Here is an 18,968-nt window from a genome sequence, read left to right as displayed (position 1 = left end):
TTGAACCATGTAGGTCCATTTATATGTGGAGTTTTTTTCACTGAATATCTGGAACTTTTTTTGAGATTTGCGATAATTTGAAAAAACTTGCAGGCCAACCACACAGCCTAGAAATATGGAAAAAAATATTCTTTAGTTAGGTATATCATGAATGCATGAAGTATAAATAGATACTAGTCTATTTTACCATTTAATACCATAAGATACACACAAATCTATTAAGACAAGTTAAAATTTATCAAAACTTATGCACAGACCATTCATGACACCATTCACACTCAAGAGTAATGTATACAAATATAAAGATGCAGTATTAAACTGTAACTGAAATAAATTAACTATAGTCCACATTGTACTACTGTAATAATTTTGTAGCTATCTCCTGTTACTATTCTGGTGAGCTCAAGTGTTGCGAGTATCTGCCTGAAATGCTGAGTGATGCTAATCATCTCCTTGTGAGCAGTTCATTTCTCCAGTAAATCACATACTACAGTAAAAAGTGATCTCTTGCGGTTCTCGTATATTTTGTGTTGTGTTTACTGCAATGCCATAAACCTTAAATAACTCCAGGGGACCCAGACGAAGTGCCCCTAGTGATGCTAGAAGTGCACTCAAGAAGCAGAATCATCACATGAACAACAAAAAACCCTGAATTACTTGGTATGTACCACAGCTTGAAGTTTGCAGCTGTGCCTGCCCTCCATCTCAAGATAAATAAATCCAGCGTAAGGACTATTGCCAAAAAAAAAAAAAAAGGGAAATTTTTGAAGCCATGGTTGCAGCTACACCAGCAGGCTCAAAACCCTTGTTCTTTTTCAGAAATACCTGTCTATCTCACAAGGAAAATCCAGCTTTGACATGGGTGCAGGATTCCTTTAAGAAAGGCATACCTACAGACACCAGTATGATTGGAGAAAAGGTGAAGCCATTATTTGGCAACTTAAGAATCTGCCTGCAAGGCAGGAGTCCTGGGTTCAATCTCTGAGTTGGGAAGATTCCCTGGAGAAGGTAATGGCAACCCACTCCTGTATTCTTTCAACTAATTCTTTCATTTTCAAACCTGAAGGAAGGTGAAGGAGCTAAAGCTGGAGAAACTAATGCCAGCAACAATGGTGTGATAGTTTTAGAAAGAGGCTTGGCTTTAAAAATGTCATGATAGCAGGAGAGAAGATTCATCCACCACGAGGCAGCAGATGAATTCCGAGGCACCATTAAGAAAATCACAGACAAAGAGAATATCTGCTGAACAGATTTCTAATATAGATGGAAGTGCCCGATTCTGGAAAAAAAGATGTCATCAAGGACACTTGGTAATAAGGAGAAGCAAGGACCAGGACTTCAGGCAGGAAAGGACAGTCTAATACCACTGTTTTGTGCAAATGCAGCCGAGTTTATGATCAGGATCACCCGTACATATAAAGCTGCTAACCCCAAGCCTTGAAGCAAAGGATAAACACCAGCTGCCAGTCTTCTGACTGTACAACAAGAAGGCCTGACAATGAAAACACTTTTGCTGGATTGGTTCTACTGATGCTCTGTCCCTGAAGTCAGAAAGTAACTTCTCAGTAAGGGACTGCCTTTTAAAGTTCTTTGGATATCTGACAATGCCCCTAGCTACCCAGACCCCATGAGTTCAACACCGAAGGCACCATAAAGTATTCTACTTTCTCCTAAACACAACATCTCTAATTCAGTGTCTAGAACAGGGGGTCAGGGGGCCCTTGAAGGCTCATTATACAGGATAATCTATGGCAAGGATTGTCAGTGCTATGGAAGAGAACCTCAACACAGAACATCATGAACATCTTGAAGGATTATGTCATTAAAAATGCCATCACTGGTACAGAAAAAGCCCTAAAAGCCATCAAGCCAGTAACAATAAACTCCTACTGGGGAAACTTGTGTCCAGATTTTGTGCATGATGTTATGGGATTTAAAAAAGAGCCAATCAAGAAAATCATGAAAGAGATGGTGGATACAGCAAAGAAAGGTGGGGATAAAAGGTTTCAAGATATAGATCACAGAGAAATTCATGTCCTAATAAACACCACACCAGAGCAATTAACAGGGGACAACTTGATGGAGGTGAGTGCTTCTGAACCAAAGCTAGATGGTGAGTAAGAAGAAGCAGTATCAGAAAACAAGCTGTACACTCTTTGATATACATCACAGGAAGACGCTCTGTGATCCACTTATAGTAATGGAAACAAAAACAAAAATAAACAAATGGGACTGATTAAACTGAAAAGATTTTGACAGCAAAGGAAACAATAAACAAGATTAAAAGACAACCTTCAGAATGGGAGGAAATAATTGCAAATTAAACAACTGACAAAGGATTCAGTTCAGTTCAGTCGTTCAGTCCTGTCCGACTTTGCGACCCCATGAATTGTAGCACGCCAGGCTTCCCTATGCATCACCAACTCCCAGAGTTCACTCAAACTCATGTCCATTGAGTAGGTGATGCCATCCAGCCATCTCATCCTCTGTTGTCCCCTTCGCTTCCTGCCCCCAATCCCTCCCAGCATCAGAGTCTTTTCCAATGAGTCAACTCTTCACATGAGGTGGCCAAAGTACTGGAGTTTCAGCTTTAGCATCATTCCTTCCAAAGAAATCCCAGGGCTGATCTCCTTCAGAATGGACTGGTTGGATCTCCTTGCAGTCCAAGGGACTCTCAAGAGTCTTCTCCAACACCACAGTTCAAAAGCATCATTCTTCAGTGCTCAGCTTTCTTCACGGTCCAACTCTCACATCCATACATGACTACTGGAAAAACCATAGCCTTGACTAGACGGACCTTTGTTGGGAAAGTAATGTCTCTGCTTTTGAATATGCTATATAGGTTGGTCATAACTTTCCTTCCAAGGAGTAAGTGTCTTTTAATTTCATGACTGCAGTCACCATCTGCAGTGATTTTGGAGCCCAGAAAAATAAAGTCTGACACTGTTTCCACTGTTTCCCCATCTATTTCCCATGAAGTGATGGGACAAAATGCCATGATCTTTGTTTTCTGAATGTTGAGCTTTAAGCCAACTTTTTCACTCTCCTCTTTTACTTTCATCAAGAGGCTTTTGAGTTCCTCTTCACTTTCTGCCATAAGGGTGGTGTCATTGGCATATCTGAGGTTATTGATATTTCTCCTGACAATCTTGATTCCAGCTTGTGCTTCTTCCAGCCCAGCGTTTCTCATGATGTAGTCTGCATATAAGTTAAATAAGCAGGGTGACAATATGCAGCCTTGACGTACTTCTTTTCCTATTTGGAACCAGTCTGTTGTTCCATGTCCAGCTGTAACTGTTGCTTCCTGAACTGCATATAGGTTTCTCAAGAGGCAGGTCAGGTGGTCTGGGATTCCCATCTCTTTCTCAGTTTTCCACAGTTTATTGTGATCCACACAGTCAAAGGCTTTGGCAGAGTCAATAAAGCAGAAATAGATGTTTTTCTGGAACTCTCTTGCTTTTTCCATGATCCAGTGGATGTTGGCAATTTGATTTTGGTTCCTCTGCCTTTTCTAAAACCAGCTTGAACATCTGGAAGTTCACAGTTCACGTATTGCTGAAGCCTGGCTTGGAGAATTTTGAGCATTACTTTACTAGTGTGTGAGATGAGTGCAATTGTGTGGTAGTTTGAGCATTCTTTGGCATTGCCTTTCTTTGGGATTGGAATGAAAACTGACCTTTTCCAGTCCTGTGGCCACTGCTGAGTTTTCCAAATTTGCTGGCATATTGAGTGCAGCACTTTCACAGCATCATCTTTCAGGATTTGAAATAGCTCAACTGGAATTCCATCACCTCCACTAGCTTTGTTCATAGTGATGCTTTCTAAGGCCCACTTGACTTCACTTTCCAGGATGTCTGGCTCTAGGTCAGTGATCACACCATCGTGCTTATCTGGGTCGTGAAGATCTTTTTTGTACAGTTCTTCTGTGTATTCTTGCCATCTCTTCTTAATACCTTCTGCTTCTGTTAGGTCCATACCATTTCTGTCCTTTATTGAGCCCATCTTTGCATGAAATGTTCTTTTGGTATCTCTAATTTTCTTGAAGAGCTCTCTAGTCTTTGCCATTCTGTTGTTTTCCTCTGTTTCTTTGCATTGATCACTGAGGAAGGCTTTCTTATCTCTTCTTGCTATTCTTCGGAACTCTGCATTCAGATGCTTATATCTTTCCTTTTCTCCTTTGCTTTTTGCTTCTCTTCTTTTCACAGCTATTTGTAAAGCCTCCCCAGACAGCCATTTTGCTTTTTTTGCATTTCTTTTCCATGGGGATGGTCTTGATTCCTGTGTCCTGTTCAGTGTCATGAATCTCCGTCCATAGTTCATCAGGTACTCTATCAGGTCTAGTCCCTTAAATCTGTTTCTCGCCTCCACTGTATAATTATAAGGGATTTGATTTAGGTCATACTTGAAGGTCTAGTGGACGAGAGGAGATACCACTCGCCCAAAGTAAGGAGCAGTGGCTGCACTTTGATGGAGCAGCCATGAAGAGATATCCCACGTCCAAGAGAAACCCAAGGAAGACGGTAGGTGTTGCAAGAGGGTATCAGAGGGCAGACACATTGAAACCATAATCACAGAAAACTAGTCAATCTAATCACATGGACCACAGCCTTGTCTAACTCAGTGAAACTAAGCCATGCCCATGGGGCAACCCAAGGTGGGCGGGTCATGGAGAGATCTGACAGAATGTGGTCCACTGGAGAAGGGAATGGCAAACCACTTCAGTATTCTTGCCTTAAGAACCCCATGAACAGTATGAAAAGGCAAAATGATAGGATACTGAAAGAGGAACTCCCCAGGTCAGTAGGTGCCCAATATGCTACTGGAGATCAGTGGAGAAATAACTCCAGAAAGAATGAAGGGATGGAGTCAAAGCAAAAACAATACCAAATTGTGGATGTGACTGGTGATATAAGCAAGGTCCGATGCTGTAAAGAGCAATATTGCATAGGAACTTGGAATGTTAGGTCCATGCTGCTGCAGCTGAGTCACTTCAGTTGTGTCCGACTCTGTGCAACCCCATAGACGGCAGCCCACCAGGATGCCCCATCCCTGGGATTCTCCAGGCAAGAACACTGGAGTGGGTTGCCATTTCCTTCTCCAATCCATGAAAGTGAAAAGTGAAAGTGAAGTCACTCAGTCATGTCTGGCCCTCAGCGACCCATGGACTGCAGCCTTTCAGGCTCCTCCATCCATGGGATTTTCCAGGCAAGAGTACTGGAGTGGGGTGCCATTGCCTTCTCTGTTAGGTCCATGGATCAAGGCAAATTGGAAGTGGTCAAAGAGGAGATGGCAAGAATGAAATTCAACATTCTAGGGATCAGCAAACTAAAATGGACTGGAGTGGGTGAATTTAATTCAGATAACCATTATATCTACTACTGTGGGCAGGAATCCCATAGAAGAAATGGAATAGCCATGATGGTCAAGAAAAGAGTCCAAAATGTAGTACTGGATGCAATCTGAAAAACGACAGAATGATCTCTGTTCATTTCCAAGGCAAACCATTCAATATCACAGTAATCCTAGCCTATGCCCCAACCAGTAATGCTGAAGAAGCTGAAGTTGAATGGTTCTATGAAGACCTACAAGACCTTTTAGAACTAACACCCAAAAAAGATGTCCTTTTCATTACAGGGGACTGGAATGCAAAGTAGGAAATCAAGACACACCTGGAGTAACAGGCAAATTTGGCCTTGGAGTACAGAATGAAGTAGGGCAAAGGCTAATAGAGTTTTGCCAAGACAATGCACTGGTCATAACAAACACCCTCTTACAACAACACAAGAGAAGACTCTATACATGGACATCACCAGAAAGTCAACACGGAAGTCAGATTGATTATATTCTTTGCAGCCAAAGATGGAGAAGCTCTATACAGTCACCAGAAACAAGACTGGGAGCTGACTGTGGTTCAGATCATGAACTCCTTATTGCCAAATTCAGACAAAGGATTAATCGCCAGAATATATAAATGGGTCATACAACTCAATATTAGGAAAATAAACAATCCAATCAAAAAAAAAAAAAGGCAGACTATCTAAACAGACATTTCTTCAAAGAAGACATACAGATGGCCAATAAACACAAGAAAATATGCTCAATATCACTAAGTATTAGAGACAGGCAAGCCACAACTACTATGAGGTATCGCCTCACACCAGTCAGAATAGCCATCATTAAAAAATCTACAAACAATAAATGCCAGAGGGGATGTGGAGAAAAGTGAACCCTCCTACACTGTTAGCAGGAATGTAGACTGATACAGTCCTTACAGAGAACCGTATGGAGATTACTGAAAAAGCTAGGAATAAATCTACCATATGATCCAGCAACCCCACTACTGGGAATATACCCTGAAGCGAAGTGAAGTGAAGTCGCTCAGTCGTGTCCGACTCTTTGCGACCCCATGGACTGTAGCCTACAAGGCTCCTCTGTCCATGGAATTTTCCAGGCAAGTGTACTGGAGTGGGTTGCCAAAAGACACACATACCCCAGTGTTCATAGCAGCACTGTTTACAATAGCTAGGACACGGAAGCAACCTAGATGTCCATCAAAAGATGAATGGATAAAGAAGATGTGGTACATATATACCACGGAATATCACTCAGTCCTAAGAAGGAATGAATTTGAGTCAGTTTCAGTGAGGTAGAGGAACCTAGAGTCTGTTATACTGAGTGAAGTAAGTAAGTAAAGAGAAGGCTGAGCGCTGAAGAACTGATGCTTTTGAATTGTGGTGTTGGAGAAGACTATTTAGAGTCCCTTGGACAGCAAGGGGATCAAACCAGTCCATCCTAAAGGAAATCAACCCTGACTATTCATTGGAAAGACTGATGCTGAAGCTGAAGCTCTAATACTTTGGCCACCTGATGCAAAGAGCTGACTCATTGAAAAACACCCTATGCTGGGGAAGACTGAAAGCAAAAGGCAAAGAGGGCAGCAGAGGATGATGGCTAGATAGCACCCCTTACTCAATGGACATGAATCTGAGCAAACTCCGGGAGATACTGAAGGACAGGGAATCCTGGTGTGCTGAAGTCCACGGGGTCACAGATAGTTGGACACGACTTAACGACTGAACAACAAGAGCAACACAGAATCTAGAAAAATGATACTGATGAACCTAGTTGCAAGGAAGGGAGACACAGCTGTAGATAATGGACTTGCAGACACAACGGGGGAGGGACAAACTGGGACGAAAGGAGAAAGTGGCATCACCATATGTCAACCCCAGGTGTAGGACGCAGCTGGTGAGAAGCTGCTGTGTAGCGCAGGGAGCCCAGCCTGCTGCTCCGTGATGACCCGGAGGGGTGAGATGAGGGGAGAAGAGGGAAACTAGGGAGGGAGGGATGTGTGTATAATTATGAATGATCTGAGTTGTTGTATGGCAGAAACCAAAACAGCATTGTAAAATTTTTTTAAATACTTAAATTAAAAAATTAATAAAACAAACTGATGTTAGACAATCTGGCAGAAGCATTCTGTTGTTCAAAGTGGTTTTCGATTTCTTTTATGACACGGACCCTTCTACGATATGGGAACTGAAACTAAAGCAAAGAGTGGAAGGATTGGGCCATATAGAAACATTTATAGAGAAATAAAAAAGCCAGAGGCAGACAGAAATTGTGATGTATTTCTGTAAAGTTACACTGAGTATGCCTGCAGTTCTGTCTCCCCTTCTACCTCCTCCTATTCTTCCAGCTTTACCACCTGGTGAGACCTCAAGACCAACCCCTCCTATTCCTCCTCCTCTCTAGCCTACCCACTGTGAAGAGGATGAAGGAAAAGACCTTATGAATAGTAATCATCATGACAGTTAATAAGCTTATCTGTTGTGTATGTGTGTTGAGTGTCTTCGTATATAAACCTAATCAATGTAAGTCAAGGACTATATGACATGTTTTTGTCCCATAATCATCACTACTTAAGTTATCTGTCGTGTAGAACATGGTGTGCAAAGACTTGTATTGAAGTGTACAGCTTATCCTTACATGTGCAGAAGGTGCTGCTGCTAAGTCACTTCAGTTGTGTCCGACTCTGTGCCACCCCATGGACGGCAGCCCATGAGGCTCCCCCATCCCTGGGATTCTCCAGGCAAGAACACTGGAGTGGGTGTGCATAAGATGAGAGATATGTAAAATTAAGAATGTGTTAGTTTCCCTGTTTTATAACTTTTCTTTGAAAGAATTACATGACTGTCCAATACAGCCCTCTCTCTAGTAATTGGAAAAACTTCATATCAGCTTATCATCACAGGTGCTATTTTCTTTTTTAATGTGACAACGCCTCCAATACTGTATTATGAATATGACTGTAATACTGTGTGGCATAAACATTTTAGAATGGTTCATTCATTGGTGTATAGGCTAAAGCAATCACGTTGCTGCTCTGTTATTAATGCATGAATCATTGTGCCTGTAAATAAATGTGTTTTTCTTTTTCACATTATCTTTTTATTTTTGATGCCTACTGTTAGTAGTATCTATCACATCCCCAGTGTTTTGTACCATGTCTTACATACTGACACAGGTACTGACAGGTAATTCATCTTTTAAACAGATTACAAATTTCTGTTATTGATAAATACAGTGCGTGTGTGTTTTTGCTAAGTTGCTTCACTTGTGTCTGACTCTTTGCAACCCCATGGACTATAGCCCTCCAGGCACCTCTGTTCATAGGATTCTCCAGGCAGGAATACTGGAGTGGATTTCCAATTTCTTCTCCAAGGGATCTTCCCAACCCAGGGATTGAACCCATGTCTCCTGCATTAGCACGTGGATTCTTTACCACTGAGCCACCAGGGAAGCCCCACTTACCTTCATGACAATCTTATCATTTAAAATCTAGTTCATGCTATTTTGGGAGCCTTTTGAGGTAAGTGTGTGGGGATTGTTTCACATAAAAGTATCCAGTGGATTTATCCTGATGAGCATATCATTTCTCCAGTGCTGCTCTTATGTAAGAGGTTGTCTAAAGTGGGGAGGTAGTATTGGGAGCTTGAATTTCAGTTTCACAATACAACTGTTCACTTTTCTTTCAGTCTTTCCCCTGACTTGGGCTATGGGCTTTACATCCTTCCTGTGGAATAACTTTACAGAGAATCACAGCCTCATAGCCCATGATGTATTAGTGCTCCAAAACAGATTAAATCCCTGGAGCACAATTTATTTAGCTTCCTTCATGCCTCCCTCTAACCAGAGGAATTACTGCAACTTCTCGGGTAAAATACTATATGTAATTAATCGGGGAACAGGAATAATCTTCATAAACTATAACAGATGAGGGATGATTCCTGGTCTGTGTCCTGCCAATTTACAAACTCTTATTTGAGAGCTGTGTGGTGCTGAAAGGTATACATGCCAACTGGTGCTCAGTCAGTTCCACAGGCAGCAGACCTCAAATACCAACATCCTTCATTTGCCATCACGGTAAATACCCAGCAACAGCTCTGTTGACAACTGAACAGAGTCCAAAATGATCGCATCTTAGGGAGATCCTTGGAAAATTCATAGTATTATTTATTTATACATTGAAGCAGGATTTTTCTAAAGTTTTTTTTTTAATTAAAACATAAAAGTTAGCTATACAGAGCAATTTATGAATAAAAATGGCATTCCTAAATGATTATGTTCCATGGGTTTTATTTTTATCGGTGGTGGGGAAAGACAATAGACCAAAAGAGTGTAGAGATTAAGAGCAGGTGGAAGAGTTGTGGGTGCTGGTTGGCCGAACCACTTGTGAGCTGGGTGACACGGTATCCATCACATAGGGTGGGGGTGGGGTGGTGGGGGTGGTGGTGAAAGCCAAGGAGATAGTAAAGCATTTAATAAGACCTTCAGCAACCTTATTGAAATTCATTCCAAAGACAAAATGTCTCAGGCTCCTAGCCCTCAGACCTACAGGATCAGAAACTCTGATGGTGGGACCAGCCATTTCTGTTTTACAAACTCTGAGGCTCACTATGGCTCACATTTGTTCGAGAAGCCCTATTTCAGTCAGCAGCCTTCAAAATGGTCTCCTGGGGTTCACCTGGGTTCCTCTGAACTCTTTTCTCCATACAGCAGTTGATATTAAAGGTCCCAAGTCAATCTAAAACCCTTCCACTGCTTCTAAAGCTTCCACTGCACCTAAATAAATCCCACACGCCTTACGGGGGAGCTGCTGCAGCCCCCTGCCTGCCTCTCTGCTTTTATCTTGTGTTTCTCCCCCTTGTTTATACCCTTCCAGTCACACTGCTCCTTTATATTCCTGGAACACTGGAAGATTGTTCCGCCTCAGGGCCCTTCTGTGTCCTCTGCCTGGAACTTGCCCCTCCACGCTTCTCCCCCGCCTAATCTGTAGGCAGTGCCTTCTTGTAATTCAGGTCTCAGTATCAATGTCACCTCCCCAGTCACCTCCCTTCCCCCATCAATTTCTATCTGACCTAGTTTTTATTGTCTTCAAAGCAGCTACCACAATCTGAAATAATTTCACTTGCTTGTAAGCTCCCTGAGAGCAGGAAGCATGTCTGCCTCTGTTGAGTAAATATTTGTTGATAAGTAAATATTTGTTAGATGAACACAGTTGTTCTTGGAGCTCTAGTATGTGGTAGAGCTGAGATGACCCAATGTCCTCTCTGTCCCCTTCAAATGTGTCCTGAGTGCATGTGGTCCCCAGCTTCAGAAGTTGGGTCTGATAAAATAACATTCCTTATTAAGCCACTTCTTAATATGCCAAGATATTCATGTCTTACTAGCTAGACTACACCAATTTCCTTACTGATATTAAGAAAAATATCAATGATTATGATATGACATCAATTCTGTATGGAATCTAAAAAGAAAGGATACAAATGAACTTACTTACAAAGCAGAAATAGATTCACAGACTTAGAGAACCAACTTATGGTCCCCACTTGCCCAGGGGGGTAAGGGTGTGGGGGATAGATTGGGAATTTGGGATTGACATGTACACATTGCTATATTTAAAATAGATAACCACCAAGAACCTACTGCAAAAAAAAGTAAAATTAAAAAAAAAATGTCAACGACCAAATTACTTTTAAAAATAAATAAGCAATAATTCAATAAACAAAGTCATCTAAGTTGTTTTTCATGGAACTCAATGAAGGTACTTTCATTTTGATTTGAAAATATTAAGCCTAAAAATATTTTCACTCTAATTTTTTCAAATTTCCTTGAGTAAACCATTATTCAACATGGTCAGCTACAGCAGGTCCCCTTCCTGTAGCAGAGAACAGTATTAAGGACAAAGCTGTGTTATGAGAAGGACCTAGTTTCCAATATTTGTACCAGCATTTAACATTCTGTGACCTTGGTTGATTTTTTCAAACCCTAAAAACCCAGTTTCCTCATCCACAGAACTTGGCTCACAATAAATTACAGCAGAGTGGGTTATGAGCATTAAGTTGGGTAACATTTGTGAAAATGACTAATCACAGTTACAATTTTTAGAGCAACAATTCACATCAAATGTTCTGCTAGGCTGTTAACATGTTAGCACTTCCTCATTCACTATAAGACAATATTATTCCCATTTTACAGAAATTGAGAATGAAGAATTAATTTTCCCAAGATCAGAAAGCTGTAAGCATCAGCACTGGGCTTTCAAATTTAGGTCTGTCCAACTCAAAGGCTCTTGTCATTAGCCCCAGTCCCTACTGCTCGTGAAATACCAAACACAGGTGCTACCATGCGGCAGGCAGAAATGTAGGCTCATCTTCCCACACCTTTCCAACATGCCCCTGATCCTTCTGCTGTTCTGTACCACTGTATGGATATCTGTCTGGACGTTCTGTTTCACTGAATATTTCTTAAGTTTTTCCTTTTGATGGAAAACGATCCCAGTGATCTGAGAGAAGATATTTAGAATTATTCCATCTTAAAGGAGAACTCACACAACTGCCTATACATACTTAATTGCCCATCCTTGTTTCAGGAAATGTCACTTATATATTGTGTTCATGGTAGCTTACTTGTCTATACCATGTGATGTTCTATTAGCGGAAACAACAAGGGGTTTGGGGTCAAATGTCCAGGGCCCGAGAATTCATCTCCGCCATTGTCTAGCTCTGTGACTTTGCACACATCTTATTCCCTCTCTGAGCGTTTTTCCTCATGTACAGACTGGGGAGAACAACCCACCCCTTAAAATGTTTGCGACGCTTAACCCCTGGCACATCATGGGTATTAAATAAACAGTAAAGCCCTTCTTTCCATCGCTTTGCCCTGCCCACTCTGCAAGCTCTGCTGCTTCAAGCCTCTGTAGGCATACAGAATGTCTCTGTTTTCTATGTGAACACAGCATTTTGATAATACTTTAAAATAATGGAATTTGTTTGTGAAATGAATGCTGCATGACCAGGGGGCTATCCCGGGAGGTGATGGTTATTTCAGTGACAGGTCACTGATGAAGGAAGCAGGAGAAGGCTGCTTTTGGAACTGCTCTTAGAGCCATTTTCTGAGTCATGCAAAAGCGGCCTCATGATTTGATGTTCTTTTTTTTTCAAATGATGTTATTTTTTTTTTGCTACTTTATTGGAGCTCCTCCTTATCCCAAATGTAAGTCTGTGCTCAGTTCTGGCATGGTAAAAATTTTAAAATATTTTTGACAAAAAGAAAACAAAATCACACACACACACATATATATATATATAGAGAGAGAGAGAGGGAGAGATTTTAACTGTGTTCTTTGTTTATTGCCTTGGGTTCAAAATTATTCTTCTATTTCTAAAGATCATGATTACCACAAAAGGATAAAGGTTTGAAATCAGGAAATATTTTAACAATCTAAAGATAATTCCCGAAGACAAGTTCCACCACTGATCTGGCACAATGGAAGCAATGCAGATATTTAGGTATAGCCTCTAATGGTGACTATTTTGAAGGGAACTTTATTTGAATTTGTGTGTTCAAGTTAGACTGTTAATTGTAAAAATTTATCTAATATGAAACTCAGCATATAAATAGTGCAATCAATTCAACAGGATTTATTGCATATGCCACACAAGCTAAAATTATTGCAGAAGAAAATGCTTTCAATTGCTGTCTGGAAACTTTTTACACTATATGTTCTATCAGTAATAGAATTTGAGTGTGTACCCCAAATTCATATACAGTTAATTTATTTATAAATCACATACATATTTTTAAAGTTGTAATCATTTACATGTATTTATCATGTACCTGCACTGTGAAACAGACAACAGTAGAAATTGTGGGGCATAAATGTGTGTGTATACATACACACATGTCAATATATTTTCTCTTTATCTCAATGAAACACCTTGTGTGTATGTGACATGTAAGCATCCATCCTGGAGACCACTGAATTAAGATAATAATGATTGTGATAAAGGGGCTAAGACTCCTTTTGCTTTTTTGTTTTGCATATAGAGTCTGTTTTTTTTTTTAACATTTTATTGTATTGGGGTATAGCCAATTAACAAACAATGCTGTGATAGTTTCAATTAAACAGCAAAGGGGACTAAGCCACACATATACATGTATCCATTTCCCCGCAAACTCCCCTCCCACCCTGGCTGCCACATAAACAGAGTTCCCTGTGCTATACAGTAGGTCCTTCTAGGTTATCCATTAAATGCAGCAGTGTGTACTGGCCATCTTCAACTCCCTAACTATCCTTTCCCCTTATTCTTCCCCCCCAGCAACCACAAGTTCATTCATTCTCGACTATAACTCTGTGGAAGACTCCCTTTTCGAAATGCTCATTATACGAAATTGTTATCTTTCATCTGTTTAGCAACTTTCATTCAGTTCAATTTAGTCGCTCAGTCACGTCCAACTGCTTGTGACACCACGGACTGCAGCACGCCAGGCTTCCCTGTCCTTCACCATCTCCTGGAGCTTGCTCAAACTCATGTCCATTGAGTTGGATATGCCATCCAACCATCTCATCCTCTGTCATCCCCTTCTCCTCCCACCTTCAATCTTTCCCAGCATCAGGGTCTTTTCAAATAAGTCGGTTCTTCACGTCAGGTGGCCAAAGGATTGGAGTTTCAGCTTTGGCATCAGTCCTTCCAATGAATATTCAGGACTGATTTCCTTTAGAATGGACTGGTTGGATCTCCTTGCAGTCCAAGGGACTCTCAAGAGTCTTCTCCAATACCACAGTTCAAAAGCATCAATTCTTCGGCTCTCAGCTTTCTTTATAGCTCAACTCTCACATCCATACATGACTACTGGAAAAACCATAGCTTTGACTAGATGGACCTTTGTTGGCAAAGTAATGTCTTTGTTTTTTAATATGCTGTTTAGGTTGGTCATAGCTTTTCTTCCAAAGAGCAAGTGTCTTTTATAGCTGCAGTCACCATCTGCAGTGATTTTGGAGCCCCTCAAAAATAAAATCTCTCACTGTTTCCATTGTTTCCCCATCTATCTGCCATGAACTGATGGGACCAGATGCCATGGTTTTCATTTTTTGAATGTGAGTTTTAAGTCAGCTTTTCCACTCTCCTCTTTCATTTTCATCAAGATGTTCTTTAGTTCTTCTTCACTTTATGCCATAAGGATGGTGTCATTCTCGTATCTGAGGTCATTGATATTTCTCCCAGCAATCGTGATTCCAGTTTGCACTTCATCCAGCCTGGCATTTCGCATGATGTACTCTGCATATCAGTTAAATAAGCAGGGTGACAATATACAGCCTTGACGTACTCCTTTCCAGATTTGGAACCAGTCTGTTGTTCCATGTCCAGTTCTAACTGTTGCTTCTTGACCTGCATACAGACTTCTCAGAAGGCAGGTCAGGTGGTCTGGTATTCTCATCTCTTGAAGAATTTTCCAGTTTGTTGTGATCTACACAGTCAAAGGCTTTGGTGTAATCAATAAAGCAGAAGATGTTTTTCTGGAATTTTCTTGCTTTTTCTATGAACCAATAGAAGCTGGCAATTTGATCTGTGGTTCCTCTGTTTTTTCTAAATCCAGCTTGAACATCTGGAAGTTCATAGTTAACGTACTGTTGAAGCCTGGCTTGGAGAATTTTGAACATCTTTGCTAGCTTGTGAGACGAGTGCAATTGTGCAGCAGTTTGAACATTCTTTGGCATTGCCCTTCTTCGGGATTGGAATGAAAACTGACCTTTCCCAGTCCTATGGCCACTGCTGAGTTTTCCAAATTTGCTGGCATACTGAGTGTAGCACTTTAACAGCATCATCTTTTAGAATTTGAAATAGCTCAACTGGAACTCCATCCCCTCCATTAGCTTTGTGCATAGTGATGCTTCCTAAGGCCCACTTGACTTTGCATTCCAGGATGCCTGGCTCTAGGTGAGTGATCACACCATCATGGTTCTCTGGGTCGTGAAGCTCTTTTTTGTACAGTTCTTCTGTGTATTCTTGCCACCTCTTCTTAATATCTTCTGTTTCTGTGAGGTCCATACCATTTCAATCCTTTTTTGTGCCCATCTTTGCATGAAATGCTCTGTTGGTATCCTTAATTTTCTTGAAGAGATCCCATTCTATTGTTTTCCTCTATTTCTTTGCATTGATCACTGAGGAAGGCTTTCTTATCTCTCCTTGCTATTCTTTGGAACTCTGCATTCAATGGGGTATATCTTTCCTTTTCTCCTTTGTTTGCTTCTCTTCTTTTCTCAGCTCTTTGTAAGGCCTCCTCAGACCACCATTTTGTCTTTTACATTTCTTTTTCTTGGGGACAGTCTTGATCAATGCCTCCTGTACAATGTCATGAACCTCCATCCATAGTTCTTCAGGAACTTTTTAAGATCTAATCCCTTGAATCTATTTGTCACTTCAACTGTATAATCATAAGGGATTTGATTTAAGTCATACCTGCATGGTCTAGTGGTTTTCCCTCCTTTCTTCACTTTAAGATCTGAATTTTGCAATAAGGAGTTCATGATCTGAGCCAGAGTCAGCTCCTGGTCTTATTTTCTGCTGATTGTATAGAGCTCCTCTAGCTTTGGCTGCAAAGAATATAATCAGTCTGGTTTCAGTACTGACCATTTGCCGATGTCCATGTGTAGAGTCTTCTCTTGTGTTGCTGGAAGAGGGTGTTTGCTATGACAATGCATTCTCTTGGCAAAACTCTGTTAGCCTTTGCACTGCTTTATTTTGTACTCCAAGGCCAAATTTGCCTGCTACTCTAGGTATTTCTTGACTTCCTACTTTTGCACTCCAGTCCCTATGATGAAAAGGACATCTTTTGGGGCTGTTAGTTCTAGAAGGTCTTGTATGTCTTCATAGAACCATTCAACTTCAGCTTTCAGCCTTACTACTTGGGGCATAGGCTTGGATTACTGTGATATTGAATGGTTTGCCTTGGAAACGAACATAGATCATTCTGTCATTTTTGAGACTGCATCCAATAACTGCATTTCAGACTCTTTTGTTGACTATGAGGGCTACTCCATTTCTTCTAAGAGATTCTTGCCTTATAGTAGATATAATATAGTACATTATGTCTACTGTAGTAGATATAATGGTCATCTGAATTAAATTTACCCATTCCAGTCCATTTTAGTTCACTGATTCCTAAAATGTTGATGTTCACTCTTGCCATCTCCTGTTTGAGCACTTCTAACTTACCTTGATTCATGGACCTAACATTCCCGATTCCTATGCAATGTTGCTCTTTACAGCATAGGACCTTGCTTCTATCAACAGTCACATCCACAACACATGTTGTTTTTGCTTTGGCTCCATCCTTTCATTCTTTCTGGAGTTAGTTCTCCACTGATCTCCAGTAGCATATTGGGCACCTACCAGCCTGGGGAATTCATCTTTCAGTGTCATATCTTTTTGCCTTTTCATACTGTTCATGGGGTTCTCAAGACAAGAATACTGAAGTGGTTTGCCATTCTCTTCTTCAGTGGACCACGTTTTGTCAGAACTCTCCACCAGGACCTGTCTGTCTTGGGTGGCCCTACACAGCATGGCACATAGTTTCATTGAGTTAGACAAGGCTGTGGTCCATGTGATCAGTTTGATTAGTTTTCTGAGATTGTGGTTTTCATTCTACCCTCTGATGGAGAAGGATAAGAGGCTTATGGAAGCTTCCTGATCGGAGAGACTGACTGTGGGGGCAACTTTCATTACCTATACTGTAATTCACAGAAGATTCACTAAGAGTGCAATTTAGGAGGTAATGCTTTAGTGAAATTAATTTATCACTAGAAGTTGGCATCACAGACTCAATGGACATGAGTTTGAGCAAGGTCCAGGAGATGGTGATGGACAGGGAAGCCTGGCATAAAGCAGTCCATGGGGTCACAAAGAGTTGAACATGACTGAGTGACTGAACAACAACAACAACAAGAAGACAAAGCTTAACAAAGTTGTAAACACTGCATGTTGAGCTGACATGAGACCCTATAAAATAGTGTGACACTGTAAAGATTTAAGGGGACACTTCCGCATCATATGAAAAGGGACCGGTCAGATACAACTTTGACTACAGTGATCAAAGGCAGGTCATGCTGGGAACTGACTCTTGTTAGACTGTGAGTCCTACAGAAACAAAGACTCAATTGGTGTTTCCAGCCGAAAAGTCTGTTGTAGGTGCATCAGTCTTTGAAACAACCTCACATGCCTATAAAACAACACTGGTACGAGAAGCAAGTGAACTATAAAAATAATGGCAAGAGACAAAGGAAAGTAATGTGACCATCTGTCTCAATATTTGTGTGTGAAGGCATATTGCCCTCAGTCACTAAAATATGCTTCCTCAAAGTTACCAAAAGATAATTATATTCATAAATCCAAAGGATCTGAAAGACAAAAGATTACTTCTTACTTCAAATGCCATTTCATAGCAACATTTGGTGCAACAAGCTAATTCAAACAATTTCTTAAAGTTCCCGTATTAGAAGATAATATACATTTCATAATGTTTAAAGTCCATTTCAATTTATGAAAACATTTTCTAAAATAACTACGTCAGAGTAAGAAGCTTGGTTTCTTATATAAAAAACTAAAAGTTATAATGAAGAAGGAAAAAAGAATACAATTTTAAATTATGTTTTATAAAATTTTTCAGTTCACGCTGAATAACAATGAGCTACTAGAAATAAATAAGAGCAGATTTGATAGGCTGCAATAAAAACACTTCAATGCATTTTTAAATGGCTTTTAAATTTATTCAAAATAAAATTTTAATTGATAAATTCTAATTTATTAGAATTAATAAAATTCTAAATTTTAAAATTCTAAAATTTGTTAGAATTTTATTCTAACAAATAAAATTCAAATTTCTTGAATCCTTACCTTGCCATATTTCTGGGCATAAGATCCTGTGAGCAGTGAGTGGAAAACAATGATGGTTTCATCCAAGTCCCAGACAAACACACGCTGGAGAAAAAGATAAAAACCAGAGAACCATTAAGTTCTAAGGAAAGAGAAATCTCTTTACGGGTAGAAAGCACCTTGCTTTATTGTTGGCTATAATCTTGACACTACCGTATAGAAAACTGAGTCCCTTGGACAGCAAGGAGATCAAATCAGTCAATCCTACAGGAAATCAACCTTGAATATTCATGGAAGGGCTGATGTTAAAGCTGAAGCTCCAATACTTTGGCCACATGATGTAAAGAGCTGACTCTGGAAAAGACCCTGATGCTGGGAAAGATTGAGGGCAGGAGGAGAAGGGGCCAACAGAGGATGAGATGGTTGGTTGGTATCACTGTCTCAATGCACATGAGTTTGAGCAAACTCTGGGAGATAATGAAGGACAGGGAAGCCCGGAGTGCTGCAGTTCATGGGGTCACAAAAACTTGGACACAACTTAGTGGCTGAACAACAAATGCTACTCTATTATTTTTTTTCCCCCAAATTTGCCAGATTTATTTCCTGTAAAACCTAGAAGGAAGAGAGACAAATAAATATAATAAGCTTAATTCAGATGTCCTAATTTGAAAGAACTCATCCAAATGTTTACTTGCACTTAATTTCCAAAAAGACAAATTTGGATTTTATGATAAAAGTGTGCTTTTACAA

The 18,968-nt window shown here is 40.4% G+C and overlaps 1 protein-coding gene across 10 annotated transcripts in view; it reads right to left on the bottom strand.

Annotated features, from left to right (window-relative positions):
- EYA4 (EYA transcriptional coactivator and phosphatase 4) overlaps nucleotides 1-18,968 on the bottom strand; it is a 367,222-nt gene that overhangs the window by 27,963 nt on the left and 320,291 nt on the right. For all 10 annotated transcript variants that reach the window (XM_061428024.1, XM_061428029.1, XM_061428025.1 and 7 more), the window contains one exon: nucleotides 18,240-18,323. In XM_061428024.1, coding sequence (XP_061284008.1) covers nucleotides 18,240-18,323 — 84 coding nt within the window. The remainder of the gene's footprint in view (nucleotides 1-18,239; nucleotides 18,324-18,968) is intronic.

Source organism: Bos javanicus, chromosome 9 (assembly GCF_032452875.1).
Source record: "Bos javanicus breed banteng chromosome 9, ARS-OSU_banteng_1.0, whole genome shotgun sequence".
NCBI classification, from domain to species: domain Eukaryota; kingdom Metazoa; phylum Chordata; class Mammalia; order Artiodactyla; family Bovidae; genus Bos; species Bos javanicus.
The sequence above is the reverse complement of the archived record's forward strand: the minus strand, read 5'-3'. Positions and strand labels throughout refer to the sequence as shown.